Raw genomic sequence first — 24,877 nt, 5'->3', positions numbered from 1 at the left:
ATATGAATATTATAATTCTATATCATTTTCAAAATTGATCTTATTCAACATTGTAACTGTTAAAAGTATTACATTATATTCATTTGTTAAATGAGAGAGAAAATTATAATATTCTGTGTGATATGCCATTGTTAGTGTTTACTATGGTGATCATTTAAAAATGGAAAAATAAATGTCTTATCTATTGCATATAATTAACAACAACAATAAACATATAATTAAAGTTATCTGGACAAAATGTATTGAAATAAATTTATTTTTCTTTTACGTACAGACACATACAACAAATTAATACAATGCTTATGTATGTGTTTGTGTGTGATATATATATATATATATGTGTGTTTTTTAAATACAGTTTTGAGCAACATGCCACAAATAAAATGTCTACCTTTGGAAGAATACCAACAACTTTGTCTAGATTTAGATCGAATTCATCGACAAACTGCGAATCTTCATCAAAAATTATGTCATGCTAGGAGAAATTTAGAAGAGGAAAAACATAAACGTCGAACAATTGAGCATTATAAAAACTTTTTGGTAAAATTTGTTCTAGTATTAATTTTCTTTCTAAGATCTCTTGTATGTAAAAAATTGTTTTAAAAAATATGTAACTAAATTATAAAACATTTATAATTTAGTATTAAATCAAATATATTTGTATTTGAAAGGAGAGTCAAATCAACATGGTTAAAGAGGTGTTATTTCATGATAGAGAAGTAAACTTGAACGAAGATATAAAAAAGAAACTACAATTTCTTAACGAACCTGAAATCGAATTTAAATGTAATAATTTAACCGTCCAAGACAAATGGATCGACAGACAGTAGGTACAGAATTAGTGTAAAGTATTCTATTTATTACGCGTTATAACTCGATGATTTTTTAGTTTGACTACAATAGTGGAAACGGATTCTACAGGTTCAATATTAAGTGACTTAAATTGTTTATCCAAATCAGAAGATGATTTAGATACCGATACTTTAATAAAAATTCAGAGAGAGAAAAAATGGAAAGAGTATAAACCTAGTGGTGAACATTCTATGAATAAACAGTGTAGCACGTTAGATAAAATTGTCGAATTTAATTCACCGGATGGAGTAATGGCGAAAATTAAGGCAAAAGATAGTGCATGCTCTATACCTGTCAAAAATGTCAAAATCCAAATTGCATTGAACGAAGAAAATATTGATACTAAATTATCATCGAACATCGAAACATTTTCTGTCAGTCATAGCTTCATTTCCAAGATCATTATTAAACCGGAAACATGTACTCCATGTGGTAAGAGGTAATATCTACTATGAAAATAATTAGTGCGACAGTTGTATTATGAGAATATATACAATAATTATAACGATTCAGATCAAATTGTATTATGTTTTTTTCGTTTGATGTCAGAATCAGATTTGGAAAGGTAGTACTGAAATGTAGAGATTGTCCCGTTATATGTCACACACAATGCAAGATTCAAGTTAGTTTAGTTCCATGTAAATGCGGAAAATAACCAATGTTATTCGGTGGATTTGTAAGTATTGCATGATACTGTGTGAAATAATTACACAACACTTTATTATATATATATTTTTGTCACAATTCATATTCCAGATTATCACGAAGTAAAAGCGATACTCGGAAATTTGTTACTTAATGGTGGACTAATTTAGAAATATAAAAAAAAAACATTGTACCGCGATCAAATTTATAATCAAATCTTTATTTTCTTAACCTTTATAAACTATTGTCGATAGATTATTGATAGATACGTAACTAAAAGTATACTATTATATAATTAGAGGTATTAAATAAATTGTAGCATTTATACATATTGGTCGTTCCTTTCTCTCGCTACACATGTTTCGCTCTGTTAAAATAATCAAGAAATAACTCCAAATAACTCGATTCAGAGATACTCATACATTACTACTCAATTATTCTTCTCCAGTTTTGGCCAGGCAACCAAGGTTAGGTTAGAGTTAGACTAGAGGCTTGTTCTTTTTGCCTGCACTGTCTGCACCAGTTCAGACAGAGAATTAAGCCTTGTGTCCACGATACTAGAAATCGGTCCGAGATCTCGGATGGAAGGAAAAATTGACCAATTACATTGGTCATGTGACCAAATTGTTCAAATGCGATTTGTTAATTCTTTCTTCATCCGAGATCTTGGACCGATTTCTAGCATCGTGAACACAAGGCTTTAGAATCTACAAATCATAATTCTTCTTTTCCTCCTACTTTACAGAAGAGAAGCATTTTGATTGGTTGGATCTTTTATGCGTCATGCATTATGAGTGTGGCCATTATTAAATTATAGGAACTCTATGATCCCCGCATTTACTTCTAGGAATTCTTGGCTAGGGGCACTAAACTCGACGTTTACGGATTACGAAGCACCATCTCGTGTTATTATTGCGTACTCGGGTACCATGTTGTTAATTTCTATCATCACGTGACTTACGTCGAGCCAATCGTAACAATTCGATGACCCTATACGTGGCATAAGGTACAAATCCTTTCCACGTCCGCCATTTTGACATACGGTACTTTTCGGGAGTGTTGGTTTTATGTTTTATCGTTTCTCGTGAAAATAATCTTTTTTACTGAAACGTAAGTAACGTAAGTGGTACACATGTACAACGTGGCGTCACCAGAGAACTTAATAGTAAGAACAAATCTCTGGGTAATGGATCTTTGAGCGCGGAACCTTTGACGATTCTCTGGGGAGTAGGTCGAAGGTGACAGGCAACACCGGGTGTACGCAGTGCTCAGCAGTGCCCAGCAGTGCCTTCGCGAACCGCACGATATCCTTTATTTTGTTCGCGCGGTTTCACGCTTTCGGCTCTGCTGGCGTTTTAAATAATACCAACACCCTTAACTAGTACGAAAACCGCATAGAGATCGTCTCGGCATAGCAGTCAATAGCAGTCGATAGCAGTCAATAGCGATCCCCGAGGGTATGCTGGTCCGATAATCACAACGATTTTATTAAGGATGAGAATCGATAGCGCGAACCGTAGGATGAAACAGTTTCGTGCATGCCCTTTCATCATTCGTTTTTTTTTTTTTTCCTCTTGACGAGAAGATATCGAACGTACCTCCTACAACAATTCCCGCCGTATCGAGAGTATTGTCGATTGTCCTATGTATGTGTGACTCATGATTGCTTTTTAATACGGTCAGGTTAGTTGCGAGATTTTGGAATCATCGTGTATGTATGATGTATGTATGATGTATATATATATGTATGTATGTATAATGTATATATGATGGTTTATGTATGTATGATATATGTATGTATGTATGTATGTATGTACAAAGACTGGAGATTGACGCTCAAAGTGGTCAGTGATCACAAATGCTACGTTTCAAGAAACATGCTTAACATTTCGTGTCGCTGTAATCGATGTCGAGTTTCTCTTTTGCTCATATGCAAATGGTTTTTTTGTCTAATGTTGCTTACAAAATTTTCCCAAGTAAATTTACTCCTGTCTCAATTATATGTGTAAAAGATCAAAGAATCAACATCTTTACATTCTATACACATTTGAATGTTCTCAGTTGCAAATGTTACGTGATATTTATATACATACATAAATAGTTTTCGTACTACATGTGTATTCAGCATTTATTTCAACACATCAACCCAATTTCTTCTTACGTAATTGTTACAATTCTGTCACTTAAAAATTGTATATGCATCTTAATATATGTTGTGTTACATAGTTGAGAAATATAGGGATATGTATGTTATACTTTTCATTTCATATTGCTTAGTATTAAATTTAATGTACATTCATAGTTTCAAATTGTGAAATTAAGGGTGTAATTAGGGGTGTAATTAGAAATACACAGGAGCTGTAATCTATCATTGTTACATAGAATGATAATATCTTTCTATAAGTTAAAATGAAACATATGTGTGCGTGTATATGTATGTATGTACATACCTAAAGATTTGATGTACATACTTTATACATATATTTTATAAGAATATTATAACTTTTTTTATTGCATTCCAATGTAATGGATATGCATGCACACATATGTATATATACATATGTGTATATATGTATGTGCATATGTTCAGGTCCTGACATACAAGTTCCAATCATGGGGAATATGTTTGCAACGTTATTCAAAGGCCTCTTTGGCAAAAAAGAAATGAGGATTTTGATGGTGGGTCTGGATGCAGCGGGTAAAACCACAATTCTGTACAAATTAAAATTAGGGGAAATTGTTACTACAATTCCCACTATAGGTAAGTACATAACTGTTTCTTTCATATTATCCCTGTAATTTAAAGAACGTATTATCAAATAAGAAATAATACTTTGTACGTTTCATTCCTATAAACAATTACAATTTATCAATTTATTTGATGATAATAATAATTCATTTTTGTATATATTGTAAAACTTTCATATTAAAGCTCCTCAGTAGTTACCACAGTCATATTGAATCATAATGTTAAAAGTAAGAAATGACATGGATAAATTTTTATTATGTATAATTTGTAAATAAAAACAATTTGGATAAAGTAAAATAATGAACAAATTGTCTTTATTTTACAAATAGTATGTAATAAAAACTTATGTGTCCTCTCTTTGTTGTTTCTGATGTTACAATTCAATATGGCTGTGGTGTTTACTTGTAAGCCTTATAAATACTATAATAATTTATAAATATTTCAAGGATAGTAATATCACACATATGTAAATATATTTTTTAGGTTTCAATGTAGAAACGGTCGAGTATAAAAATATAAGTTTCACTGTATGGGATGTAGGCGGTCAAGACAAAATAAGACCTCTATGGCGACATTATTTTCAGAATACACAAGTATGTACTTTATTAATTGTAAATTGTTAATATATTTTCATTAAATTGATATCTTATTCCATTATTACATCTTTCTTCATACTTAATTTACAGGGATTGATATTCGTCGTTGATAGTAATGATAGGGAACGTATTGGTGAAGCGCGTGAAGAGTTAATGAGAATGCTAGCAGAAGATGAACTTAGAGATGCAGTACTTCTCATATTTGCTAACAAACAAGTAAGTAGTCTTTCGTTGGATTTACATAGGAGTGATTTGAGCAAAGGACATTATTAAATGAATAACATTTCAGGACCTACCAAATGCAATGAACGCAGCAGAGATCACCGATAAGTTGGGATTACATTCTCTACGTAATCGCAATTGGTACATCCAGGCAACGTGTGCCACTAGTGGAGACGGACTTTACGAAGGTCTCGACTGGCTTTCCAATCAGCTGAAAAATGCCAACCGCTAATTGGGACAATTATTCTGTCAACATTCAGTTGCTATTAACATCAACAAAAACAGCTGCACGCCTCCTCCCCCCTTCTACTACAAATGGACAACAAAAGAAACAACCTATACAAACGTCGCAAGCTCTCCGCAATTTTGAGTGGAAACTGTAGAAGAGGTTATTCCTGGGAGTTGACTGTGTGTCAGTAGGTTTTTTTTTTATGGGGAGAGAGGAGCGGGAAGCGGCCGCAGGCACACGATCGAACGGCCACATCGGACTATTGCCTTGCGCAACTTATTATTATAATTATAATTATTATTATTATTATTATATTAGCATTATATAGTTACACTTTTTACACAGAGATGCCACAACATGTGGAAAACTTGGAAGTAATTATATTAAAGTACCTAACTTTGAAACATACGATACACATTGATTAATGAGTAATTTAAATGATACCTCTTTGATGAGAAAATTTAACGCGCGCGAACGCGCGCGCACACACACATACATACATACATACATACACGCATACACACACAAAAAAGGAAAAGGTAAAGTACCCACAATGTTGCCAGTTTTGAATGCGTTGGACATACCGATTATCATAATGTGTAGCTGCATATTGTACATTACATTATATAAATATGATAAAAATGTGATCGATAGACGAGAGAATGTTGCTCTGTCCATTTTCAAAAATTGCTCTTGCTTCAACCCAGCGCGATTTACACGAAAATGAAAACAGTAATTTTCAATTACTGTAGCAGACAATGCAATGACTTATCATTTTTTAATTTCAAATTTTTTTTTCAATTTTTTAAATTCTCGGTGATAAAAAAAACTTGGGAAAACTGAAAATGCGGATAATTATCTGACTATCTGACCTGTCCACCTTCAAACTTACAGTTATCCAAACATGTCATGCCTTGTCGCTAGAAGAAACGATTTATTTATTACACCTCAATAAGATGCATTAGAAAGTATCCTTGACATTCCAAAATTGTGCAGCACGATAGAAAATTCAGAGACTCGAGAGATTTAAAAAGGCTCTTGAACTGTCAATGAAGAATCAGGCCTCTGGTAACTGTTAAATTCGTAAATCTTTGCCGTTGTAGCATTATATGCCTCTAATTTCGATACTATAATTCACGATCGTTCTTCGATGTCTTAACGTTTTTTTTTATCTTTGAAATACATTGTTTTTATAATGTACCCTTGTCCCCCATAATTTTTCATTCAATCGCCTTTTCGTCATATGCAAAAATTTGTATAATTATGTATGAATGTTTAAACAATTTGTGAAATATATTATAATTGTGCTTTATACAAGTAGTCTATACATTATTCGCGCCAACAGTTACACAATCTTTTATTTTTATTGAGGTCAATCTTATTTCTATTGATAATCAATTTCAAACATTTTCCACGTGTTCGTGTAACATTAAGAGATTAACAAACTTTGATGTATCATAAAAATAGCGTCAATAGATATTTTTACAATAAGTGCAATTCTTTTATCTCATCGATTATTCTCGCATCCCAATATTAAAGACGTAAGCGCTGCAAAATAAAAACAGATACAGAGAAAGAATAAGAATTTCAATCAAAAACGATGCACTATGGAATAGGTTGAAATAGGAAAAGGTGAAATAGATCGAAATAGGTTAAAATAGGTTGAAATTCTTATATATATATATATCTTGTTTCTTGATTGTGTAAACTCCGGATCTACAATAGAGTTTTAAACCTTAAGCCATAAGAAATGGACGAATCATAATCGATTATTCTCCTCGAATTCGACTGTAATTAGTTAATTTCTTACGGCTTAAGGCTTAAAACATCTATTGTAGATCCGGGGTAGGGCTGCCTCATACAAAATTCTATAACCGTAAGACGTAACTTAAGCCGATGAACCAATCAGGATATTGCTTTAGGTAATTTTTTATTTTAATTTAGTAGGTACGTTTAATTAGGTACGTAATTTAACGGAAATGGAAATAACTTATCCATAATCTCGCAACATGGCGAGTTTCAACCGGTTGAAATCCTCCATATCAAGAGTAATTGCGAGATTATAGATAAGTTCACTTTTGGTTCCATTTCCGTTAAACTGCGTAAACTAAAGCAATATCGATTATGTAACTTTTTCCCTAGAGCGAAAACGTGAAAAGTGAAAATTTTTTGTATGTATGTGTGTTAAGCCGAAACATGTAAGCACATTTATTATAATAAAGAACGTTTTGTTTATTATATATTAGCATTTGCGTAAAATTATCCATGCCGGACTCCTAGTGCCTTTTTCTCTCCAAGTTTACATTATAATTGTTAACAAAAATCTTTAAACAAATAGAAAAGGATAAAGAACAATTTTTCCAATTTTATAAAAATGGAATAATATCAGTATGAAAACAAGACTATGGAAACAAGTATTTAATAGTTTTAATACTGTTAATTAAAATAATTAGGTTAACCTGTCAAAATATGTATGTGCGTGCTGATGTATGCGCATGTGTCGCGCGGGTCACGCGGTGCGGTTAAGCTATATCCACACAACTTGTATAGTTGCATAAACGCATGCACAAAGAAAATTATCCAATCGCATTTCCCTTATAAAGATGTACGTAAAATGTGATTGGATAATTTTCATTATGCATACGTTTATGCGGTTATGCAAATTTGTGTGGATATAGCTTTAGGGCTGCGCAGAATAAAAGGAACAGGGAATAAGAATTTCAACCTATCAGAAATCATATACTGTGGAATAAACAGTGTGTATTCCATAGTACATGATTTCTGATAGGTTGAAATTCTTAAGCCCAAAACACATGAAATGCATAAGGTCGATATTATGTGTCGTACTACAAGGCTTTTCAAGCCTGTTTATTGGCTGTACAACAGAGAGATTCTCGGATCTCTGTCCTATAGCCAATCAACGTGCTTGAAAAGCCTTGTCGTACGACACATGAAATATCGGCCTAACAGTGCATAAACATAACATAAGACCGCTAGACCAATGAGCATCTTAAGATGCTCATTAAGATAATTATCTTAATTAATTTGGCAACTTTATGCTGGATACTTATTTGTCCAACAGTTTTATGTTATGCTCATGCTCTATTATGCATTTCATGTGCGATAATGCCGCAGCACACACTTTTACATGACGCATAATGCATGACGCATAAGCCCGGATCCTCATACGGACAACAGCGCTTTGACACCGGACGCTGATTGGTGAAAAACGAGTTATGAAGGTAAATTTTACCCTCGCCACCGGTTTTTCATCAATCAGCGTTTGGTGTCAAAGCGCTGTTGCCCGTATGAGGATCCGGGCTAAGAGAATCAACCAGTCAGAGTCCTTCTTTTCCTCCCACTTCGCAGAAGAGAAGCATTTTGATTGGTTGATTCTCATATGCATCATGCATTATGCGTCATGCAAAAGTGTGTGTAAAGCGGGGAGCACAGACTTTTGCATAACGCATAAACCATATACATAAAGAATTTGATTGGTCCATTGACTCATGCATAAGAAAATGGACCAATGAAATTCCTTATGCACATGCTTTATGCGTTATGCAAAAGTCTGTGCTCCCCGCTTTAAGGAGCCTACAGACCAGAGCGGCACAGCGGTGAAGCGGCGAGCGAAAGCCAATGAGGGCCATGCTTTTACCCAAAAGGATGGCTCTCATTGGCTATCGCTCGCCGCTTCACCGCTGCGCCGCTCTTGGGGTCGCTTCTGTATCTCGAAACAAAGTGAAAATTACAAAAGTGGGCAAATTTACTAGGTATTGACCAATGAAATTATAAATGTTCTAGTATATTCACTCACTTTTAAAGCAATTTTCATCTTGTTTTAAGATACAGAATCGATAGGCTCCTTTACGGCCTATAGGCTTTATGCGTCATGCATAATGCATAAGCGAATCAACCAATCAAAATACTTCTCTTCCGTAAAGTGGGAGGAAAAGAAGGATTATGATTGGTTGATTCTCTTATGCGTCATGCAAAAGTGTGTGCTGTGGCCTTTACAGAAAAAAGGCCGGCATGCAGTGAAGAACAGACTTTTCGTACTATAAATTAAAAGTTCATTCAGTTTACGACGGTGGCGCCAATTCAATCAGTATGTATCTTCGCTTTTAAGGTTATAATCTTCGCGCGTTTGTAAGAAATATTTGTATTCTTGATATTTTTAATGTAATAATTGTCGTAGGACGTAAGAAAATCGACGTACAAGTTACATACCAAGGCAACGAACAATTTGGTTGTTAATGGATGACAAGTAAGAAACATGATGTGGAAAATACCGGAGATCGGATGTATTACCGCCTGTATATTGAATTACATCTTTGTAAATGATTCTACTTATTTTTCATCGCATAAATGGAAATTTTTATATCGCTAGTAATAATGCTGTGCCGCAAAAAAAGGTCCATCTAGAGTCAAGCAGGTGCAAACATAATGTAATAAATGAATTGATTTCAATATCACATAGCTACATGTGATGTAGAAATCTAATGTGGGATAATAAAAATGTTTTTTTTTAGAGCAACAACTCAGGAATTGGATGGAATCTAGACTGTTATGTTTTACACTTTGATTTATACATCTAATGCTAAAACAATGTCAAATATACTGATGCAGCAGTTTGTCCAGCGACTCAAGTCAAGAAATGACGATGCACGTAACAAGGCAGCACGCGATCTGTGTTTGTATGTCAAGAGGGAACTGCGAGAGGCGTCGCAGGAAGAAATCACAGCATTTATGGATGAATTCAATCATCACATATTTGAAATGGTATCTGCCTCGGATATTAATGAGAAGAAAGGTGGTATATTAGCCATAGTTTGCCTTATAGGAGCAGACGTAGGTAATTTTAATACACGAACAGTACGATTTGCTAACTATCTTAGAAATTTAATACCTTCCAACGATGTAGGCGTCATGCAATTAGCTGCAAAGACTGTTGGGAAGTTGGCGCTAGTTTCTGGTACTTATACAGCCGAATATGTCGAGTTTGAAGTAAAACGTGCCTTTGAATGGCTTGGTACGGACAGACACGAGGGCAGGAAACATGCTGCTGTACTCGTGCTGAGAGAACTTGCTGTCTCTGTGCCAACATATTTTTTCCAACAAGTTACACCATTTTTTGAGTTGATTTTCAACGCTATACATGATCCTAAACCAGCTATAAGAGAAGGTGCGGTAGAGGCTTTGAGAGCAGCTCTGGTAGTTACGGCTCAAAGGGAAACTGTGAAGCAAATGCATAAGTCACAATGGTACAAACAGTGCTACGACGAAGTGATCGATGGATTCGAGGAGGTTCATTCAAAAGAAAAGGGCATTAACAAAGACGACAGGATACATGGGTCGCTGTTAGTATTAAACGAACTGCTAAGATGCAGCAATGTTCAATGGGAAAGGAACTATGAGGCTCTGATGGAAAGATTAAACGGTTCTACGCAAAATGAAAATGATATACTTTCGTTGATGCCATGCTTGAAGACAACGATAGGATCCAAATGGGCCGGATCTACCCAGAACGCAACCGCGTCCGAACACACATTGTATCCGGCACACGAGTCAACTGTTTGTAGATGCTTGATGCAGGATAGGCTGGACGATATTTATAATGACGTTATGAATCAAAAGATATCTAGGAATCCGCATATTCAACACGCCCTCATGATGTTGTTGCCGAGACTCGCCGCATTTAACAAGGAGAAATTTATAAGGGATCATTTAAAAGAATCTTTGGCATACCTTTTACTAATCCTACGCAGTCGTGAGAAAGATCGCTACGCTGCTTTTACATCGATCGGCTTTATAGCTGTGGCAGTGGAGGATGCGATAAATCCGTACCTACCAAAAATCATGGAAGTGATTAAAAGTTTGTTACCATCTAAGGAAACCCCGAGCAAGAAGCGCACTTCCTTAGAGCCGGCAGTGTTTGTGTGCATTACCTTACTCAGCCACGCGGTCAAACAGGTCATAGCTTCCGACGTGAGGGACTTGTTGGAACCTATGTTTCAAACTGGATTGAGCCCGATCTTGACCACGGCTCTCAGGGAGCTGGCGCACAGCATTCCCTCTCTGCAGGTGGATATATCTCAAGGTCTCTTGCGAATGCTGTCACAAGTTTTAATGCAAAAACCATTGAGACATCCCGGTGCACCGTGGACAGCAACTAGTCCTAGTTCCACGGCGGATGACGTTTCTTCGACAGTACTTGCATTAAAAACATTAGGTACCTTTAACTTTGACAATAATCCATTGTTGCAGTTTGTCAAGAGATGCGCGGATCACTTTTTAACGTCGGAACAAGCGGAAGTCCGATTAGAAGCTGTGAAGACGTGCTCTAGGTTGTTGAGATTAACATTGAATCAGTCTGGTCCCACAGTAACCACTACTGTTTCGACTGTTTTGGGTAAATTGCTGGTAGTAGGAATAACCGACACGGATCCCGACGTCCGTCTGTGGGTGTTGGCATCGTTGGATGATTCTTTCGATGTTCAATTAGCGCAAGCAGAGAATTTGTCTGCGTTGTTTATCGCCATGAATGACGAGATGTTTGAAATAAGAGAACTAGCGGTTCGTACTGTTGGCCGACTTAGCACACTGAATCCTGCTTACGTTATGCCATCGTTAAGGAAAACTTTAGTGCAATTTCTAACGGAATTGGAGCATTCAGGAATGGGTCGTAATAAGGAACAAGCCGCTCGAATGTTGGATCATCTCGTAGTGACTGCACCAAGACTTGTTCGACCATACATGGAGCCAATTTTGAAAGTTCTTGTGCCAAAGTTAAAGGAATCCGATCCTAACCCCGGTGTTGTGCTGGCCGTTCTGCGCGCGATTGGTGATTTGGCAGAGGTAAATGGTGCCGAGATGCAACAGTGGATGTCTGAGCTTTCATCGATATTACTGGAAATGTTGGTAGACGCCAGTTCACCTGAGAAAAGAGGAGTAGCATTGTGGGTATTTGGTCAATTAGTCGGTAGCACAGGTCACGTGGTAAAACCATACATACAATATCCGTCCTTGCTGGACGTTCTTATTAATTTCCTGAAAACCGAACAGCAACCGATCATCAGGAGAGAGGCCATTAGAGTGCTCGGACAGTTGGGTGCATTGGATCCTTATAAACATAAGATGAATCTCGGACAAATCGACTGTCAGCTGGACACACTCACCTCAATGGCAGATACCAAGAATGACGTGGAGAACGCTCAGGATTTGACAACCAGTGAGATGCTGGTGAACATGTCACCGTCCACATTGGAAGAATTTTATCCTGCGATCGCCATTACGACGCTTATGCGAATTATTCGCGAGCCGACCTTGTCTCAGCATCACACCATGGTGGTGCAAGCGGTGACCTTTATATTTAAGAGTCTTGGAATTAAATGCGTACCATATATCTCTCAAGTCATGCCGAGCTTCCTCAATGTCGTGCACACGGCGGACATGAATTTCCGAGAGTTCCTATTCCAACAGTTGGCTGTTCTCATCGCCATTGTAAAGCAACACATACGCAACTATTTGGACGACATATTCATCTTGATCAAAGAATTCTGGACCGTGAATAGCCCGTTACAGAGCACGTTGATTCTTTTGGTCGAGCAGATTGCAATGGCTCTAGGCGCGGAATTCAAGATCTATTTACCGCAGCTGATGCCGCCGATACTCAGAGTACTGACCCACGATAGCAGCAAGGATCGCGCAGTGACGGTGAAGCTGCTTCTGGCTCTACAGACATTCGGGAACAATCTGGACAATTATCTACACCTTGTACTTCCACCGATTGTTAAATTGTTTTACGCAAATGACTGTCCAATAGCCGTGAATAAGGTTGCTCTCGAAACGGTCGATCTTCTTGCGGACACATTGGATTTTACAGATTTTGCGTCGCGAATCGTTCATACTCTGGTACGTACATTGGACCAGTGTCCAGAATTAAGGAGCACAGCCATGGACACACTTTGCGCTGTCGTGATGCAGTTGGGTAAGAAGTATCAGATTTTTATCGTGTTAGTCCAGAAAGTTATGACGAAGCATAAGATAGTCAATTCACGATACGACGTTCTAGTAGACAAGATACTCACAGACTCGACCGCGGCAGACGGCGAAGATTTCTTACTGATGAGAATGCGACACTCGCGCAATAAGAATCGCGAGTTCTCTTTAACGCCTTCGGAAACGATTAAGAAACTGAACGTATCGGCTTCGAATTTGCAGAAGGCATGGACAGCGACGCGACGGGTATCCAAGGATGATTGGCTCGAATGGCTGCGATGCTTCTCCATCGGTCTGCTGAAAGAATCCCCGTCACCGGCTCTGAGATCTTGCTGGGCGCTGGCGCAAACTTATGCTGTTTTACCACGCGATCTATTCAACGCGGCTTTCGTCTCGTGCTGGACCGAACTCGCTGAAAACTACCGGACGGAATTAATACAGACTCTGCATCAAGCATTAATGGTTCCCGACCTGCCCACCGAAGTGACGCAGACTATTCTGAACTTAGCAGAATTCATGGAACACATTGACAAAGGTCCCCTGCCATTAGACAATAAGATTCTTGGAGATACGGCAATGCATTGTCGTGCGTATGCCAAGGCGTTACACTACAAGGAGGACGAGTTTCACAAGAGCAGAAACAGCAGCGTATTCGAGTCCCTGATTTCCATCAATAACAAACTTCAACAGAAAGAAGCGGCCGAAGGTCTGTTAGAATATGTGATGAATCACAACCAGCAAGATCTCAAAGTCCAGATACGTTGGTACGAAAAGCTTCACAACTGGGATAAAGCGTTGCAACTGTATCAAGAACGTCTGGAGATCGATTCCGCAGACGTGGAGTCTACTTTGGGTGAGATGCGTTGTCTGGAGGCTCTTGGAGAATGGGGACAATTGCATGAGGTTGCTACGAAACAATGGACGAATCAGACCGACGATACCAAGCAAAGAATGTCGAGAATGGCAGCGGCTGCGGCCTGGGGTTTAAGTCAATGGGAAAGTATGCAGAAGTATGTTTCGTTGATACCGAAGGACACCCAAGACGGAGCGTTTTACAGAGCGGTATTGGCGATCCATGACGAACAATACAACGTTGCGCATCAGTTTATCGATAGTGCCAGGGATCTGTTAGATACTGAACTAACTGCAATGGCTGGTGAGAGCTATCAGCGGGCGTACAACGCTATGGTGGAAGTGCAGAAATTGGCGGAGTTAGAAGAAGTGATCCAGTTTAAGCTGGTGCCTGAACGTAGAGCGGCCATCAAGGTCATGTGGTGGGAGAGGCTTCAAGGTGGACAAAAGATAGTAGAAGACTGGCAGAAGATCATTCAGGTACACACGTTGGTAGTCTCACCGCACGACGATATGTACACATGGCTTAAATATGCCAGTCTCTGTCGGAAGAGTGGTAGTTTGATGCTGTGTCACAAAACGCTGGTGATGCTGATGGGCACAGATCCATCCTTGACTCCAGATCAGCCGCTGCCGACTACTCATCCCCAGGTGACCTTCGCTTATTGCAAGCACTTATGGGTTGCAAATAAACGCGAGGAGGCTTACAATCAACTGCAGCGATTTGTACAGACCTACTTGCAGCCAACAACAGCGGCAGTAATTAATCAAGAGGACGAGAAGCAATATGAAAGCAAAAAGAGATTGCTCGCCAGGTGTTACCTTAAGCTCGGCGAATGGCTTGAATCCTTGCAGGGTATAAACGAACATTCTATTCCTGCGGTATTATCTTATTATGCCGCAGCAACGGAGCATGATCCCACATGGTATAAAGCATGGCACGCCTTCGCTTACACTAATTACGAGACCGTTTTGTTTTATAAGCATCAGCAAGGTGATTCTGCTCCTACGGAGACTGCACCAGGCAACGGAGCGCGCAATAATCTCTCCAGCTCACAATATATATCTCAGTTTACTGTTCCAGCTGTGGAGGGATTTTTCAGGTCCATCAACTTGTCGGATGGCAACTCTCTGCAAGACACCCTCCGTCTGCTTACACTCTGGTTCGATTATGGTCAGTGGCCAGAGGTATATGACGCTGTGGTCGAAGGCATAAGATTAATAGAGATAAATACATGGCTGCAAGTGATTCCACAACTCATAGCCAGAATCGACACTCCTAGAGCGCTAGTCGGTCGTTGCATACATCATCTTCTCATAGATATAGGAAAGACACATCCTCAGGCTTTGGTTTATCCATTAACAGTAGCTTCGAAGAGTGCTAGCCATGCGAGGAAGACGGCAGCTAACAAAATCCTGAAAAGCATGTGTGAGCACAGTCCGACATTGGTTCAACAGGCCATGATGGCGAGCGATGAGCTAATCAGGGTTGCGATTTTATGGCACGAATTATGGCACGAGGGCTTAGAAGAGGCTAGTAGATTATATTTTGGAGAGAGGAATGTTAGAGGCATGTTTGACACTCTCGAGCCTTTACACGCCATGCTCGAAAGAGGGCCGCAAACTCTAAAAGAGACGTCTTTCAATCAAGCTTACGGAAGGGATTTAATAGAAGCACAAGAATGGTGTAATAGATATAAAACATCTCGGAACGTGAGAGATTTGAATCAAGCCTGGGATTTATATTATCACGTATTCCGGAGGATATCCCGACAGTTGCCGCAATTGACTAGTTTGGAATTACAATATGTTAGTCCAAAATTACTTATTTGCAGAGATTTGGAATTGGCTGTTCCGGGAAGCTATAGCCCTGGCCAACCTATCGTGAGAATAGCAAGTATTCATAGCTCTATGCAGGTGATAACTAGCAAACAGAGACCAAGAAAGTTGTGCATTAAAGGTTAGTTTTTTTTAAAAGTCTATTAAATTCAAGTATTTCGATTATAAAAAATATTCTGATAATATTAATTTGCTTTAACATGTATTTTGTAGGTAGTAATGGTAAGGATTACATGTTTCTATTGAAAGGTCATGAGGATCTGAGACAAGATGAAAGAGTAATGCAATTATTCGGTTTAGTGAACACTCTCTTGTTACATGATCCAGATACTTTCCGAAGAAATCTTACTATTCAAGTAAGAGAGTTTGAGCATTTTACGAGTTTATAATATTATAATTGTTGAAGAGATATGTGAATAATATTTTGGCTTTATGTTTAGAGATACGCTGTGATTCCATTATCCACAAACAGTGGTCTCATCGGTTGGGTACCGCATTGTGATACGCTTCATACGCTTATTAGAGACTACAGAGAGAAGAAGAAAATATTGTTGAATATCGAGCACAGGATAATGTTACGAGTGAGGAGGCTTTATAAATTTTTATATTAAAAGATTTATTTAGCATACATCGTATTATAAAATATACGTTTGTGATGTACATTTTCTGCGTTTTCTTATTTTTTATATCAATACGATGTAGATTTCCAAAATGGTAAATTATTCACTTCGTATATTTCTTCACTTACAAATCGACATCGTATAAAAGGCATCAGGTTGAACCATATTATTGTTTTTTAGATGGCACCTGACTATGATCATCTTATACTCATGCAAAAAGTTGAAGTGTTCGAGCATGCACTCGAGCATACCCACGGCGATGACTTAGCAAGACTTTTGTGGTTGAAGTCACCGTCGAGCGAAGTATGGTTTGATCGTAGAACAAACTATACGCGTTCTCTGGCCGTGATGTCTATGGTGGGATATATACTCGGTCTTGGTGATCGTCATCCGTCTAACTTGATGCTCGACCGTCTCAGTGGTAAAATATTGCACATCGACTTCGGAGATTGCTTCGAGGTGGCGATGACACGTGAAAAGTTCCCAGAAAAGATACCGTTCCGTTTGACTCGAATGTTGATCAATGCGATGGAGGTGACTGGAATCGAGGGAACATATAGAAGAACTTGCGAGTCTGTGATGTCCGTGCTACATCGAAACAAGGACAGTTTAATGGCGGTCCTGGAAGCATTTGTTTACGATCCTCTCTTGAATTGGAGATTGATGGACAATACGGTGCCCAAGGGCAAACGATCGGACGCTCAAGGCATGAGTGCCAGCAGCAGTCAGGAACACGGCGATATGCTCGATTCTCTTACCGCCACATTACCAAAGAAGGGTGTACCGTGTAGCATTGAAAATGGAGGTAAAGGAATTGCATTTTTAAATAACTAATATCACATTACCTGTAAATTAACTGTTCTTATGTATATATATGCATGCATGCATGTATGATGTTCCATTTTAAATGACGACCTCAAATTTTCTTGAACAGTATATTTTTAGAGAAAAACGTTTCAGACAAAAGTTTTGTGACTGCGAGAGAAACATAAAATGGTATCATTGGCTTGACCGTGGGTGGTGTTGTCAAGGTCAGGGCAAGGTCACTTTGAATTTTTTTTAACGAAATCCCTCATTTTTTATTACATATTCTTATAGTTTATCTCGAGAGCTTTTTAAAATACTATGATAAAACTGAATACCGATGAGAATAAGCCATTAACGGTCAAGCTAGATCTTGGAAGCTTCTTAATATAATTTTCGTGTGAATTTATATACTACGTATGTAGATCTCTAAATGCGCGCCGAAATTTTTTTCAGACTTACAATACAAACTAATGAACTACCGCAGTACTATCACGAATTAAATTGACTAACAATGATGCACATTGCATCTTAATATGTTGAATGACATATTAAAAATCTGTAAGGACCGTACATGTGAGAAACACAACCAATAAGAAATTGCCTTTAACGGTCGAACTGGATCTTAGATGCTATTATAGTTCTGTTTAAATTTATATATACGTATGTAGTCTTTTAAACGGCGCTCCGAATAATTTTTCGGTCTTGAAACACCATTCTACGAAACTATCGCAATAATATCACGAGTTAAATTATCTAGCAATTTAACAATTTTGATGCTCATAGCATCTTGGATCTTAATTGAATGACATATTAAAATCTATGAATGACATTAAAAATCTATAAATAATTTATTTATATTGCGAAAAATATTATTTCGGGAGTCGAACCCGAATTTCTTATATTCCGTGCAAGCTACAATAAAATATTTTCATTAAATACTTTTCTAGTTATAAGGCTTGCAAGTTACAACACCGCCGGCATTAGCACCCAAAGTGTATCACATAGATGGAGATTGTCCGGTCGGATTTACACCTCTTTTATGTGCGTGCGTGCGTGCGTGCGTGCGTGCGCACAGAAATAAGGATCCCAAGATTCGTCATTTTCCCCGTATTTTACGACTCCAAACCCTCTGCTCTGTGTGTGTAGGAGAGATGTGTGGGGGTTGGTAAATATACATGTATATGTGTGTACATTTTTCAATTAAATGATATTTTTGTTTATTGTTATATTGCAGGTCGCATTTTAATGAAAATAAAATTCCTTTATCGATTTAAATGTTCGAACACCACTTCTATTGTTGTCGATACATAGTTGAATTCGACATTGAAAACTGTCAACAGTAGATAGAAGAACATTTCTTGAAATGTTCCGGCAAACAATGATTATGCATTCAATCATATTTTTCCTTGTTGTAGACACTTCAGCGTACATATTTTTTAAAAAATCTCATAAAAAGAAATCTGGACTTTTATTTATTTTTTTTTTTTTGGATTTAAATCTGGGAACTAGAACACCATGCTATAGGTCCACACAACACAAATGAGGTGTAACTCCGACCGGGCAACCATCGCTAATACATTTTAGATAATGCTAATATCGGCGATGCTGTAATTTGCAAGTTTTATAACTCGAAAAGTACTTCTATATAGTGTTTTGAAAAGATCTCGAAGTTTAATCTCTAAGAGATCTCGAAGCTTTAAGAATATATGTAATGAAAAATAGGAGGTTTAGTTAAAAAAAAATAATTTAAAGTAACCTTGCCCTGACCTTGACAATGCCACTCAAAGTCAAACCAATGATACCATCTTATGTTCCCCTCGAAATTGCAAAACTTTTATCTGAAACACTTTTCTCTAAAATGTACTGTTCAAGAGAAATTTGAAGTCGTCATTTAAAATGAGACTCCCATGTGTGTGTATCTTACTAATAAAACTATACACCGCACCATGTAACCAGCACTTACGTATCATTTTGTGTGTGTGCGTGTGTGTGTGCGTGCGTGCGTGCATGTGTGTGTGTGTGTGTGTACGCGTGCGTGCGTGAAAGGATATTAATATAAATTGATATCAAACTTAAAATACAAAATTTAAAAAACTTATAAAGTCATCAAAAGGTCATTAAATTTATATAAAAAAATTATTTTTAACTTTCTTATCACTAACATTTGCAACCTTCGCTTTTACAATATCCACAGCTGATAATAATCAACCAGAAGCGCTGAACAAGAAAGCCTTGACGATCATAACGAGAGTAAGAGACAAATTAACAGGGCGTGACTTTTCACATGAAGAAACCCTCAGCGTCCGACAGCAAGTCGATCTGTTGATCCAGCAAGCTACAAATAACGAAAATCTTTGCCAATGTTATATTGGATGGTACGTAATAATTAGAAAATTTTGTATATATTAGTTATTTATTTTTATCATTTACAATCTATATAGCTTTTTTCATATTATATGTATAGATACGTCAACAATTTAGAGTTTATATTCTGATTTTACAAGAAACGTGTGTATATAAATTATATTAAAAAGACATCGGTCTCATTATTGCATACCATTACAGGTGTCCGTTTTGGTAAATGATGAGAGATAAACTTTACTCATCAAAGATGAACCCTCGTAAGTGTGCAAGCGCTTGCTTTTGCATTTATAACTTTTATGAAATTATTAATTATGTTCAAGATTTTATGATAATCGTATCGTATGTGTATATATATATATATATATAGTTGTCACTTTACATGATTACTCCATATACATATATCACATTGTTGTAAATAATACTTATGCATCGTCACAATCTTAATTTCATTGAAATAAAGTCTCGTACTGATATGCCGAATTATATGATATATAACAAGATTTACAATCAGTTCAGTTCTGGATAAATTACTATGGACATAGAAAAATTCAACGCCTTCCGTTGTAGCATCCGTGTTGTTTCAACATCGCCTTCAACAATGAGGATAAATTATGAAGTCTTCGTATCGTTTGCGCAGAAGGGCGAGAGCGGCAATAGTTCGTTCACCTTAGTCCGTAGAACTTTCTTCATATCGGATCTCGTCAAGTAGATGGCCATGTTTACGTCGAACTCGGACATAAACTGCCTGCACACTCCGCACGGCGTGGTAAACGAAGTGTTTTCCTGATCAGCGACCACGGCCAGCGCTGTAAACTTTCGCTTCCCTTCTGACACGGCCCGTGCGATTGCCGTGACCTCGGCGCACACTCCCGCCGGATAGGACGCATTCTCCACGTTACAGCCCCGTGAAATGCTACCGTCAACGCATCGTACCGCGGCGCCGACCTTGAACTTACTGTACGGCGAATACGCGTTCTCACGCACCACCGCGCTCTCCTTAATCAGCTCCTGAATGTCTCGGTCTGTAAAACGGTACATCCATCAGCCGGCATCGGTTTAGCGACATGTAAGAAATCTGTAGATGATCCTTAGTGGTAATCATATGAAGTAGAGAATTGTATATAAACGTATAATTAAAAATAATTTAACTGTAAAAAGTTCCAGGCGTAAAATGTAACTTCGAAATGTATATGTAATTTAGATAGATGTGTTTATATCAATTTGTTATATTTACCATATATCATATTTATACATCCATGATATACGGTACACGCACGTATATAGGATGTCCCATTTTAAAGGATCCATTCAAATATGTATATCTGAAATATGTGTTAAATCAAAAAATGTTTTAGATAAAAGTTTTTTTTTATTTGGAGGGGGATATAAGATGGTATCGGTTTGACCTTGTCCTCACCTCAACAACGCCACTCAGGATCAAACCGATGATACCATCCATATTATGTCCTCTTCGAAGTAAAAAAAACTTTTGTCTGAAATATTTCTCGAACACAGTGCTTCTGAGATATTTGAGTGGATTGTCTTTCATCAAAATAGAACACCCTGTACATAATGGTCCGTATTCAGAACGTGTTTTTATTGATAAACGCGCGCTTTTATCTCTGAAAGTCTATAGTATGCGTAACGTAAACTATAGCATATTAGAACGCTAACATCGTTGTAAGTGCGTTCTGAATACAGGCCAATATATATACACGTGCGTGCGTGCGTGTAGGGTGTTGCAAAACTATTGATATTTTACAGCTGAATTCTTTGTAACATTTTAAGACAAAAAATTTGATGCAAAAATGTCGAATTTATAATATATATAATAGTTTTTAGATGTAGGAAGAGTTTAAAAATTCCATTCATAATTTTTAAATTCTTGCCATTGAAAAACTATCGTAGCCATATCCTCCATACCTTATATGTTATATTCGCATACAAACCACGAAATAAATTGCAATGGTTCGAGAATCATTCAGAAATTATTCAGATGGCTCGGGACTTTTGGCGGGCACTGTATAATCATATATATGTATCTATATATGATTATACAGTGAGATTAAACTTTTTTGAAGATATAAACAAAATTAATTAAAAAAAATTAAATTAAATTATATAAATACTGTTACATGTATATACATATATGTAACAGTATTTATATAATTTAATTTAATTTTTTTTAATTAATTTTGTTTATACCTTCTTCAAAAAAGTTTTCAAATTTTACTTAATACAACTTTTCAGCTATCATTGTAACTATAATACAATTAATTATTCCGCGGTACGCGTCTCGTTCGATTTGATTCGTCGCCACCATAGCGCGCGAAATTTCGCAGAGTTTAAGAACCACATGCAATTATTAATAAGGTATAAATATTATTGCGTGCGTCATGTATCGCTGTTTTAATTTATAAGCTTGTTTATTTGATAGTTGAGAAAATACGGCACAAAAGTCTCGTTATCAGGAAACTTAGATTGATTATTTGACTTATCTCCCAGGGACTATCCCGAATGATTTCTCGGTATTTAAGCCAATGGTTTTTAGACTTGTAGTGAAAATATTATGAGATAATAAGATGTTTAATTTTAATTTTGCACAATGTCTTTTGAATTTAAAATTTTCAAATTTGTAAATCTCATTAATTTCTTTACACTTTACAGCTTCATGCGTTCGACTATTACAATATAAATTCTTAATCTTATAAAAACAAGATCAATCAAGACTCCTTATAATTCCAAAATAAATTGGAGAGAATAAAGGGCAATAGGAGACGGGCGCAAAATAAATTCTTAATATATAAATAATATGTCGAAACACCTGATCATTTCTGTCTCCTTCGATGTAATTGATATGTGATGTACATACAAAATGCAAACACTGTTGCATAAATCACGTAAATTATAACAATATTAGGATCTTTCGATTCTACATGGGATACAGTTCTACAGTTCTTTGGCTATCGTGTGTTTCAAAATTCGCTCAGCCTAATGCATGTAACGCAAACTTATATACATAGATTTCCGGTGCTTGTAATGAATTTTGGAATAGAATGTTTTTACGATTGTCGTAAAGAAAACATATGGAAAGCGAGAGAAAGCGGGAATCGATATATCGCGATAATTAAGGAGATGAGGTTCAGGGAGCGTGCTTTATAAACTTTATTGCGAAAGTGAGTCTTTTACCAAGCGATGCGAAATCGATTATTTCCCAGATGCCCATTTTGCCAGGGTGCCGCTCGTAATAATGAAGGTTACTGTAGAAGAGACGTAATAAAGAATCGCGACAGAAGACGTTGAGACTGATGTTTTCGCTCCTACTATGTCTCGGCAACAACTTTGACACTTGTTGGACGACTGCGGTGATACCGACAGGCTCGCAGCCGCCGGCGACCGACGACTGACATGCGTGGACGCAGAAATGCGTTCGCTCGCACAACTACTGATCACTGTTGATGCTAAATGCTAATTGCTGCTGATTCAGCAGCACAGTATAAGTAAGCTTACTTATACTGTGTTCAGCAGCGCTCAACTGCCCCTTCTAAGGGCTACGCAGAATAAAAGGAACAGAGAATAAATTTCAACCTATCAGAAATCATATACTGTGGAATAAACAGTGTGTATTCCATAGTATACATGATTTCTGATAGGTTGAAATTCTTATTCCCTGTTCCTTTTATTCTGCGCAGCCCTAACCTAACCTAACCTAATCTAACCTTGCCTCGCGCCGCGCTTCGATTCGAATGCTACGCTTTCAAATCGAACTTGTTGCACATAGTTCATCTTTCTGTTTTCTTTTCACATTGGGAAGAAAAAGATGAATCGTGCAACAGGTTGAGCTGAAAAAAAAGTAGACCGGAGATCATTCCAGTGTCCAGTATAATAGTACACATTTACCCAGATAGCCAAACCTGCCAAAAGCACGCATTGCTAATTTATGCTACATTATTATAATGGCAAAAATCGAGCAACAGTCGAACACGGTTTACCGTTTCAGTATAGCGCTAACAGAAATATAGCAAAAATAGAGCAGACCGCGTCATAATACACTAGCAAAAATTCTGGAAAAATTCATCAAACATTACTGAAATAAAGCAAGCAGAATTCGAGCATTACATGCTGGCAAAATAAATTAATAAAAAATAGATGAAAACTTGATATAAAACTACATGTTAAATCAGCAAAATGTTGATAAAAATCTGGCACACTTATTGTCATATTATGATAGCAAAAAGGCGGCAAAAACACTGCACGATCTGACATAATTAAATACTGATAGCAAAAACACAGCAAAAATCGAGCACAGCCTGCCGTCACGCCGCGTGACGGCAGGCTGTCAGTACTTGATTATGTCAGATCATGTTGTATTTTTACCGCGTTTTCGCTGTCACGATGTGATAGCAAATAATGATTGATTTTTATTGTTTATTTCTATCGTTGTGTTAAGTTGGCAGGATAAGCTTGTGGCGATTGCGTTGCCACATTTAAAATCGTTGTCGATAAGAAATACACACGGATACATGAACACACATACTTGACATACACAACAAGCGAGACAGTTAGACGCAAGTATAAATAGAGCCTTTTAAAGCAACGAATTTCGTGCGACTGTTTTTGCATTCGTCGCAAGACGAGTCGCAGGTAGAAAAAGAGAATAGATCAATATATAAACTCGCACAATTATGTTTCTGGAATTGATGTATGATTTTATTAGATTAGTATGTGAAGGGTTTCACAAGGAAAGCAAGTAGTAAGAGAACTGAAATTTAATTTATTATTTTTAGAATAACGACGACAACTGAGATAAATACACGCAAAATATTTACTGACAATAGAAGTTGCGAGAAAGACGCAACGGTCGAAAAGCAAGCGAAATATGTGAGATACGGTCGATCAGCTGACGCTTAGACACACGGTCGTTTTCGGAGAATTGTCTTACGAACTCGAGGAAGTATATATTTCCGTGACTAGTCAAATAATCGACATCGCGACCGTATTACAACGTAATTGTAACCGAGCGTTTATAAATTAGTACATTTGCTGTCTCACGCGCTTATAAAATTATTTTAATATATTGACGAATTATAATTATTGCTTT

The 24,877-nt window shown here is 37.1% G+C and overlaps 5 protein-coding genes across 11 annotated transcripts in view; 3 read left to right on the top strand and 2 right to left on the bottom strand.

Moving 5' to 3' along the window:
* The window catches only part of LOC108781658 (putative methyltransferase NSUN6), a 6,728-nt gene extending 4,768 nt beyond the window's left edge, over window positions 1–1,960 (bottom strand). Inside the window, exon 1 of one of the 3 annotated variants that reach the window (XM_018549698.1) lies at window positions 1,920–1,960. The gene's annotated coding sequence lies outside the window, so the exon portion shown is untranslated. Of the gene's footprint in view, window positions 1–391; window positions 410–1,143; window positions 1,173–1,919 lie in introns of those variants that run through there. The other 2 variants (XM_018549699.1, XM_018549700.1) reach the window with 2 other exon arrangements.
* Window positions 370–2,749, top strand: LOC108781660 (rac GTPase-activating protein 1-like). The gene is made up of 4 exons (XM_018549702.1): window positions 370–540; window positions 672–826; window positions 890–1,291; window positions 2,613–2,749. The coding sequence occupies exons 1-4, from the start codon at window positions 370–372 to the stop codon at window positions 2,737–2,739; spliced, it is 855 nt and encodes a 284-aa protein (XP_018405204.1). The 3' UTR covers window positions 2,740–2,749.
* On the top strand, window positions 2,527–5,951 carry Arf79F (ADP-ribosylation factor 1). 3 transcript variants are annotated; one of them, XM_018549703.1, is made up of 5 exons: window positions 2,527–2,607; window positions 4,088–4,258; window positions 4,730–4,839; window positions 4,933–5,058; window positions 5,132–5,296. In XM_018549703.1, exons 2-5 carry the CDS (start codon window positions 4,111–4,113, stop codon window positions 5,294–5,296), a joined length of 549 nt encoding a protein of 182 aa, XP_018405205.1. In that variant the 5' UTR covers window positions 2,527–2,607; window positions 4,088–4,110. The 3 variants fall into 3 exon arrangements, with proteins under 3 accessions (XP_018405205.1, XP_018405206.1, XP_018405207.1); XM_018549704.1 differs by lacking the exon at window positions 2,527–2,607 and adding an exon at window positions 2,860–2,954; XM_018549705.1 differs by lacking the exon at window positions 2,527–2,607 and having other exon boundaries at window positions 4,111–4,258; window positions 5,132–5,951.
* A 3,950-nt stretch (window positions 5,952–9,901) lies between these two features.
* Window positions 9,902–20,475, top strand: Tor (serine/threonine-protein kinase Tor). Of its 3 annotated transcripts, none has more exons than XM_018549716.1 (7): window positions 9,902–16,106; window positions 16,199–16,341; window positions 16,426–16,566; window positions 16,786–17,410; window positions 19,607–19,787; window positions 19,978–20,033; window positions 20,414–20,475. In XM_018549716.1, exons 1-6 carry the CDS (start codon window positions 9,902–9,904, stop codon window positions 19,991–19,993), a joined length of 7,311 nt encoding a protein of 2,436 aa, XP_018405218.1. In that variant the 3' UTR covers window positions 19,994–20,033; window positions 20,414–20,475. The 3 variants fall into 3 exon arrangements, with proteins under 3 accessions (XP_018405218.1, XP_018405220.1, XP_018405217.1); XM_018549718.1 differs by lacking the exon at window positions 20,414–20,475 and adding an exon at window positions 20,344–20,413; XM_018549715.1 differs by lacking the exon at window positions 20,414–20,475 and having other exon boundaries at window positions 19,978–20,112.
* On the bottom strand, window positions 20,196–23,290 carry LOC108781666 (cytidine deaminase). The gene is made up of 2 exons (XM_018549719.1): window positions 22,966–23,290; window positions 20,196–20,798 (listed from the first exon to the last, which is right to left on the bottom strand). The coding sequence occupies exons 1-2, from the start codon at window positions 23,000–23,002 to the stop codon at window positions 20,386–20,388; spliced, it is 450 nt and encodes a 149-aa protein (XP_018405221.1). The 5' UTR covers window positions 23,003–23,290; the 3' UTR covers window positions 20,196–20,385.
* Window positions 23,291–24,877: the final 1,587 nt, after the last annotated feature.

The sequence above is a fragment of the Cyphomyrmex costatus genome, unplaced genomic scaffold (assembly GCF_001594065.2).
Source record: "Cyphomyrmex costatus isolate MS0001 unplaced genomic scaffold, Ccosl1.0 scaffold866, whole genome shotgun sequence".
In the NCBI taxonomy this organism is placed as follows: Eukaryota; Metazoa; Arthropoda; class Insecta; order Hymenoptera; family Formicidae; genus Cyphomyrmex; species Cyphomyrmex costatus.
The sequence above is the reverse complement of the archived record's forward strand: the minus strand, read 5'-3'. Positions and strand labels throughout refer to the sequence as shown.

Bases quoted from the DNA above. Each gene is read 5' to 3' on its own strand.
- LOC108781660 (XM_018549702.1), top strand. From the start codon at position 370: ATGCCACAAATAAAATGTCTACCTTTGGAAGAATACCAACAACTTTGT. The intron at 827-889 runs GTAGGTACAGAA...ATGATTTTTTAG, and splicing joins GACAAATGGATCGACAGACA to TTTGACTACAATAGTGGAAA. The intron at 1,292-2,612 runs GTAATATCTACT...CTGAAACGTAAG, and splicing joins TGTACTCCATGTGGTAAGAG to TAACGTAAGTGGTACACATG.
- Arf79F (XM_018549705.1), top strand. From the start codon at position 4,111: ATGGGGAATATGTTTGCAACGTTATTCAAAGGCCTCTTTGGCAAAAAA. The intron at 4,840-4,932 runs GTATGTACTTTA...CTTAATTTACAG, and splicing joins ATTATTTTCAGAATACACAA to GGATTGATATTCGTCGTTGA. The intron at 5,059-5,131 runs GTAAGTAGTCTT...ATAACATTTCAG, and splicing joins TCATATTTGCTAACAAACAA to GACCTACCAAATGCAATGAA.
- Tor (XM_018549716.1), top strand. From the start codon at position 9,902: ATGTCAAATATACTGATGCAGCAGTTTGTCCAGCGACTCAAGTCAAGA. The intron at 16,567-16,785 runs GTGAGGAGGCTT...ATTGTTTTTTAG, and splicing joins AGCACAGGATAATGTTACGA to ATGGCACCTGACTATGATCA. The intron at 17,411-19,606 runs GTAAAGGAATTG...CAATATCCACAG, and splicing joins GTGTAGCATTGAAAATGGAG to CTGATAATAATCAACCAGAA.
- LOC108781666 (XM_018549719.1), bottom strand. From the start codon at position 23,002: ATGGGCATCTGGGAAATAATCGATTTCGCATCGCTTG. The intron at 20,799-22,965 runs GTAAAAGACTCA...ACCGTTTTACAG, and splicing joins AATCGATTTCGCATCGCTTG to ACCGAGACATTCAGGAGCTG.